This window comes from Eucalyptus grandis, chromosome 8, assembly GCF_016545825.1.
Source record: "Eucalyptus grandis isolate ANBG69807.140 chromosome 8, ASM1654582v1, whole genome shotgun sequence".
NCBI lineage: Eukaryota > Viridiplantae > Streptophyta > Magnoliopsida > Myrtales > Myrtaceae > Eucalyptus > Eucalyptus grandis.
This window is the reverse complement of record NC_052619.1, coordinates 50,274,631-50,281,416: the sequence shown is the minus strand read 5'-3', so window position 1 is coordinate 50,281,416 and position 6,786 is coordinate 50,274,631. Positions and strand designations below refer to the sequence as shown.

The 6,786-nt window shown below is 40.7% G+C and overlaps 1 protein-coding gene, 1 long non-coding RNA gene and 1 other non-coding gene across 5 annotated transcripts; 1 reads left to right on the top strand and 2 right to left on the bottom strand.

Moving 5' to 3' along the window:
• The first annotated feature begins 202 nt into the window (after positions 1-202).
• Positions 203-5,099, top strand: LOC104439904 (beta-amylase). Of its 3 annotated transcripts, XM_018875289.2 has the most exons (8): positions 206-729; positions 1,136-1,207; positions 1,298-1,696; positions 3,361-3,525; positions 3,621-3,884; positions 3,977-4,186; positions 4,409-4,648; positions 4,721-5,099. In XM_018875289.2, the coding sequence occupies exons 1-8, from the start codon at positions 511-513 to the stop codon at positions 4,925-4,927; spliced, it is 1,776 nt and encodes a 591-aa protein (XP_018730834.2). In that variant the 5' UTR covers positions 206-510; the 3' UTR covers positions 4,928-5,099. The 3 variants fall into 3 exon arrangements, with proteins under 3 accessions (XP_039154947.1, XP_010051211.3, XP_018730834.2); XM_039299013.1 differs by having other exon boundaries at positions 203-729; positions 1,298-1,654; positions 4,409-5,099; XM_010052909.3 differs by having other exon boundaries at positions 203-729; positions 4,409-5,099.
• On the bottom strand, positions 3,932-6,618 carry LOC120286654. The gene is made up of 2 exons (XR_005545319.1): positions 6,438-6,618; positions 3,932-6,332 (listed from the first exon to the last, which is right to left on the bottom strand). It is a non-coding gene; the product is annotated as an uncharacterized LOC120286654 (long non-coding RNA).
• TRNAA-AGC lies at positions 6,410-6,482 on the bottom strand. The gene has a single exon. It is a non-coding gene; the product is annotated as a tRNA-Ala (tRNA).
• Positions 6,619-6,786: the final 168 nt, after the last annotated feature.

Here is a 6,786-nt window from a genome sequence, read left to right as displayed (position 1 = left end):
CGGTCCTCAATCAGGTGCGAGGTCTCCTGAAACCTTACTAATCAATGATCAACCTCTAGCATCCCTGCTTAACTTTTCTTCTTGGAGGGAAAAGGATAAAGCTGCTGATTTCCCCACGCACAAGTTAAGGACAATGGCTGGAAGAAAGAGCAAAAGCGTGGACAGTGACTGGAAAAGCCATTGCCGACGCACATATATAACCAGAAGATGAACATTCATGATTGAGAGATGTTCATGACATTGGCCTCTTCATACCATGAGAGAGTCTCGACCACCCGTTGCATTCCTTGCTGGAGGTGTCCTTCATATCATGGAAAAAAGCCTATATGCGACCACAAGCGTATGAGAAAAATCTCCACAAGAAACAAAATAGACTAGATTTTTCTTTGCGAATGAGGGTCTTCATTACATCCTTCGTATGGAAACATACAAGCCCGGATAGACACAAGGAGTTGCCATTCAAAAGCATTGACAGGCCGAAGGCAACGAAGGAGAGAAGTCGCGGCCAACATGATGAGCATCTTAAATTCTGCATCACCTGCCGAAATGGGGTTGAAATGTAAGTTCTTCCGCGGAGAACTCGGTTGGGATTTGACAGTGGTCAATCACAGGGTACAAGAAGCCAGGCAAGTGGAGAGGCTTAGTTATGGGAAAGCTCTCTCATTCAGCTCTGGCAGCGCATTCAAAAATCCCAAAGCAGTGGCGTCCGCGGTGCCCACGGAATCAGAGGCAAGTGATCCCTTTGCTCAGCCTTGATTCAATTAAATGTTATGTCTGGTTTCAAAAGTTGAAGCATCCCATTAAGATTAGCAATTTAGCGTGGACTTTCATGTAGCATTGTCAGAATGCGGAAATAACACTAGATAGTCCGTCTGTCCAAAACTCCAGACCCAAATGACTGCAGCCACGTTGTATCATTTGTACCTGTTTTCTCCAATTTCCAGGGGCGGTAATTGCACCATAATTGTTTCCGAAAAGTTTATCTTCCATTCCAACATCTCTCTATACGACTTCTTGTCGTGATTATTTCCTCCATATATCCCATCTCTCACATTCTGGATATTCCGAAAGCAATGCGGAGAGAAACTTTAATCAAAAGAGACGCTCTAAACCTAATTGTCATTACAATGTGCAGGCTAAAACATCTCCCCGTGCATATGATGAGAAGATGTTAGCAAACTATGTACCAATCTATGTAATGCTCCCTGTAAGTACCAATAAATCTTTTCCAATGAAAAACGCAAAATGCAACTAAAGATGGCAAATAATTAACTCTACTACCAATGCTTACTTTCAGCTGGATGTCGTCACAGTTGATAACACTCTCAAGGACGAAGATGGGATAGAGCAGCAGCTCAAGAAGCTGAGCGCAGCAGGCATTGATGGAATAATGGTTGATGTCTGGTGGGGAATCGTGGAATCCAAAGGTCCTAAACAGTATGACTGGACTGCATATAGGAGCCTGTTTCAGATTGTTCAACGATGCAATCTGAAGATACAAGCTATAATGTCGTTCCACCAATGTGGTGGGAATGTCGGAGATGCGGTAAACATCCCAATTCCTCAATGGGTACTTGGCATTGGAGAAAAAGACCCTGATATATTCTACACAAATAAAAATGGCAACAGGAACAGAGAATGTCTCACAATCGGTGTGAGTAACCAACCTCTCTTTTATGGAAGAACTGCTGTGCAGGTGATTATGAGCTTCATTTTTATCATATTTGAGTCTTGCATAGCTACAGCTAGCCACTGAAATAGTTGAGTTGGCTGTAAGATAAGAATCATGATATCATATACTAAGGAAAATCTCAAAATCCAACTTGAGTTTCCTCACCCATATCAATATGCATCCCCACTTTTCAAAACCTGCAATTTGCACCTCAAGACAAAATCTAAAGCTTAAAAGACTCATTTGCTCCTCTTTCAAACAGAAAACCACACAAAAACTACCCACCACCACCTAACCAATCCAAGGTCCACCATACCCAAGCACATTTGGCGCTGCACACCACCAACTGATGCCCTGCTCGACAATGCCGCACCAACCAACCACACACTGACCACCATGATCCTCCCCTTCCCTTTTTCACAGAGCTCTAAAAGAGCTCAGCCATGGAGCTTACACTTAAGCTTTGTCCAGAGCTTGGCTGCCATGGCTATGGAGCTCTGGCTCAAGCTCTGTTCAAAGCCCGCCATGGCTGTGATGCTGAGCTCCGTGCCTAGAGCGACTTCAGGCCCAACTGATCTGGACTGTCACAGAGATCAGAACATCCACAACCTCCAATTTGATGTTGACGTCGGTTTCAATGGCCTCAAAGCTAGGAAGCCAAGTGTGAGGAGGGATAGAGGGGTTGGAACATAGATTAATTCCCTAAACAAACCCCAACTTTAGATTCAATCCCAATTCTATCCCGAATCTTTTTTTCTTTTTCTTTTTCTTTTTTTAAAGTCAGGGCCAATCAGAGATTCATTATCAGAATCTGCATCTTTATCAACACCCTCACCTTCGTATAGAACAACATCTTCATGATGTTGATAATTTTGAAGAAACTAGGGAGATTTTTGGACAGGAGCAGATTTGGGATAAGAGTGAAATTTAATAATTATTTTTGGCAAAAAAGAGTTGGGGGCAGAGATTGAACCTAAAGTTGGGTGGTTTTTAGGGAATTAGCCGTTGGGACACGATGAACAACTGAGGAGGAGGAAAGAGGAATGGATTTAGGGTTAAGGTTTCTTTTGGAAGAAGGTTATAAAAGAGTGATAACGCCAACATGGAAAGAAAATGGCAGTTCGGTAAATAAGTGGACAAGGATCATGAGTGGGAGGTCCAATTTGAAGTATGGTAACAAAACACATGATGCAACATGTAGGTTTTCAAAAGTGAGATACAAATTGATATACAGGTATTAAAGCGAGGAAGATAATTGATACTCTCACCATATGTTTATCCGAGCAATAATGAATTTGTCCTAGAATGAACACAACAAACTCTAGACAAAAATACATAGGGTTTACCTCATATTAAGCACCATTAGAATGAAATAGAGGTTTGAAGCACACGCTACTAATAGAGGCAATAAATGTTTTGAGTGGAAAAGTCATCTTTAGAATATACATAGCATGCACACTCATGATCATGAATTTTTAACTCATGCTATCAAATTATTTAGACTTGATTATTACAGACAAATGATATCAGCTAGACTGCTGCAATTTTGCATAGTGATCATCTTTTGATACTAAGTCAGTTGTAAGTACATTAAAACCAAATTAGACAATTCTTTCAGTTGTTCTATCCATTTATGCGATAAATTTTCTGCTTCACATTTTAAATATGATGTCCTGTTGTGTATTCAGATGTATAGTGACTACATGAAGAGCTTCAGGGAAAGCATGTCAGATTTCCTGGAATCAGAACTGATAATAGACATTGAAGTAGGTTTAGGACCTGCAGGGGAGCTGAGGTACCCCTCTTATCCCGAAAGTCAAGGATGGGTTTTTCCTGGTATCGGGGAATTTCAGGTAACAGTCACCCTTAGACAATGTCTGCATAACTGCATGACATTCCCTTGGACGTTAACCAGGGTAATAACAGAAATGACAAACTTTAATTTCAGTGCTACGACAAGTATCTCAAAGCAGATTTCAAGGAGGCTGCAATAAATGTGGGTCATCCCGAATGGGAACTCCCAGATAATGCAGGAAGTTACAATGCCACACCTGAATCAACAGAATTCTTCGGTCCAAACAGGACATACCTCACCAACAGAGGAAAGTTCTTCTTGACTTGGTACTCTAACAAGTTAATAACCCATGGTGATCAGATAATGGATGAAGCCAACAAAGTATTCCTTGGCTGTAGAGTCAAGCTAGCGGCCAAGGTGACTCCCTATATTGCAAGCAACTAAAGCATGTATCTTGTTATGTGTTTTCAGAATCATAACTTTATCAATCAAATGTCATCACGAATCAGGTAGCTGGCATACATTGGTGGTATAAAGATGATAGTCACGCTACAGAGCTCACTTCAGGATACTACAATCTTAATGACAGAGATGGCTACAGACCTATTGCGAGGATGCTGTCAAGGCATCATGCAATTTTTAATTTCACATGTCTTGAGATGCGAGACTCTGAACAGACTGCTGCTGCCAAATGCGGGCCTGAGGAACTTGTACAGCAGGTACAACTTTCAATTCTTCAAAACAATAGAATCAAAATTAGTGAATGAATAGCAACAATCATGACTGAAAAAAATTGAAGGGAAAAATTTATCTCCAGTTGAAATATCTGGATAGAAGATCTGTGATCTCTACCAGAATTGAACTTTTACTATAAGAAAATCATGATTGCTAGGGCAAGATAATCAAATAGAATGACTCCACTTGGGGTTCATATTTTGCAGGTTCTGAGTGGAGGTTGGAGAGAGAAAATTGAGGTAGCAGGAGAGAATGCACTTTCAAGATATGATCGAGCCGGCTACAATCAGATACTTCTAAATGCTAGGCCCAATGGGGTCAATAGAGATGGCCCACCAAAGCTGAAAATGTATGGAATAACATACCTTCGTTTATCAGACAATTTACTCAACGGAAACAACTTCAAGATATTCAAGACATTTGTGAAAAAAATGCATGCCGATCAGGTAAAGAAAACCCTCACGAAATCTCTGTACAAATCTTTATTGAGATGTCCAAACACTCTTTTTTTGGTCCAGGACCACTGTGCGGACTCAAGAAAGTATGGCCAATGTTTAGATCCACTAGAGCGTTCAAATCCAAAGCTTTCAATTGAAGATTTGCTAGAAGCAACTGAACCAATGAAGCCATTCCCATGGGATAAAGAGACAGACATGAGCGTTGGTGGTGCACTTGCTGATTTCTTCGACAAATTCATAGAAAAAATCACCTCTATTTTGAAGTGAGGAGACCCGAGAATGACAGAGTGAATAGCAGTACAATAATGCCCACTGAGGCACAGAAATCTCCAAAGATCACAGAACGTCCTTTCATGGCAAATCAGATCCTGTAGGAGTAACGCTGCTGCTCTCCACTTTTTGCTCCTATACAAATAAATGCGTCTAAACTTATTTCTCACCATTAATTGCCACAAGAAAAATTTCCTTCTTTAAAATGGTGAACTACAAATATCCTACGTAATGATCTCATGAACTATGAGTTCTGAAATAAATTTTGATAGTGTGGCAATCCCCACAAACACGAAAATTCTTGGTTATCCTAATAATGGTCCCTGGATCTGTGTTTATAAGAGCAAAAGCAATGGCCAACTTTTCATTGTGATACCAGAACATTTTCTCCCTGACTTCTTCCTCCACATCATAAAACACTGAACCTGTATGAGGTTTATATTAAGCCTTCTTCAATTCACCATTCAATTCCTTCAACTTGGCATATATATGTTCTGACTGTTCATTTGACCTATCTCCAACCAAGAAGTGATGGACCATCTTATCCACTTCAGTAAAACTGTATCCTGTCCGTTTTCTCAAACCATGACCTCTCATCATGAGTTACTCTTTCAACATCATGCCATCTACTCTCAGTGGCATATATGTTTGAAAGACATATATCCACCCACATCACCAGGATCAATAGAAAACAATTTCTGAGCAGGAGATTTCAGCCAGCTCAATATTTCTATTCCACCTGCAGGCTTCCAATTCCAGAGTCTCGATCAGTTTGTATGCTTCCTCTAATTTCCCTACCCGGCCAAGAAGATCCACCAGACGTGTAAAGTGTGTAACTCTAGGCTTGACTTTGTATTGCTTTTCCATTTCCTAAAATATTTCTTTGCCATCATCAACTAAAACTGCATGGCTCCATGCAGACAAAACCAAAGAAAATAGACCCCCATCTGGAGTAATACCTTCTTCCATCATTGCAGAAATCATTGCAGAAAAGAAATTGTCCATCTTGGAAAACCAACAAAACCTCTTCCGCTTTGCCAGTCATTGCATAACCCAAAAATCACCGTACTCCAAGAAGTCAAGACTCTTTCACGCATTCTGTCAAACACCACCCTCGCAGCATCCTCAATATCCCCAAACCTTAGATGCATGGCGAGCAAAGAAATACCCACATAAATATCGGACTCCAACCAGCTAAGCACTATCTGGCCACGAACTCTTTTCCCGATTTCGACAAACGACAGATCACCGCACGCCCTCAGGACAAAAGGGTAAGCGAACTTACCCGCCTTTCGACCGAACCTCAAAGACATTTCACGGTACAAGCGTAGCCCCTGATCATGGAATTCCACAAGAACGGATTTTTCCAACTCCATGTGGTCAAGCATTACTCAAAGCTTTCCTGCAACTAATTTGCATGCAAGATCAGAGAGCTAAAGATCCAAAAATATAAAAACTGAAAAGCAGGAAAGATGAATATGGAGATGCGGGGTATCGATCCCCGTACCTCTCGCATGCTAAGCGAGCGCTCTACCATCTGAGCTACATCCCCTTCCTTGATGCGTTGGGTTTAATTTTATATAACAACGATTATTCTTGGCAATTCTTTTCATAATAAATGGGATTAATTAGCGCATCTTGCCCGTTAGGAAGGGGGAGCGGAATTAATTACTATTTATTAGTGTACCCAAAAGGGCCAACTTGTGATGTGTGTTGTGAAGGAGCAAATGTGTTGATAATTGGTAATTGTCAAAAAAAAAAAAAAAAAACAAAACAAAAGTATTAGGACTTAGAAAAAATCTCGAAATGGTAATTTCCGAGTTTGTACGAATACGGGTAAAAATGATCAGAATCTC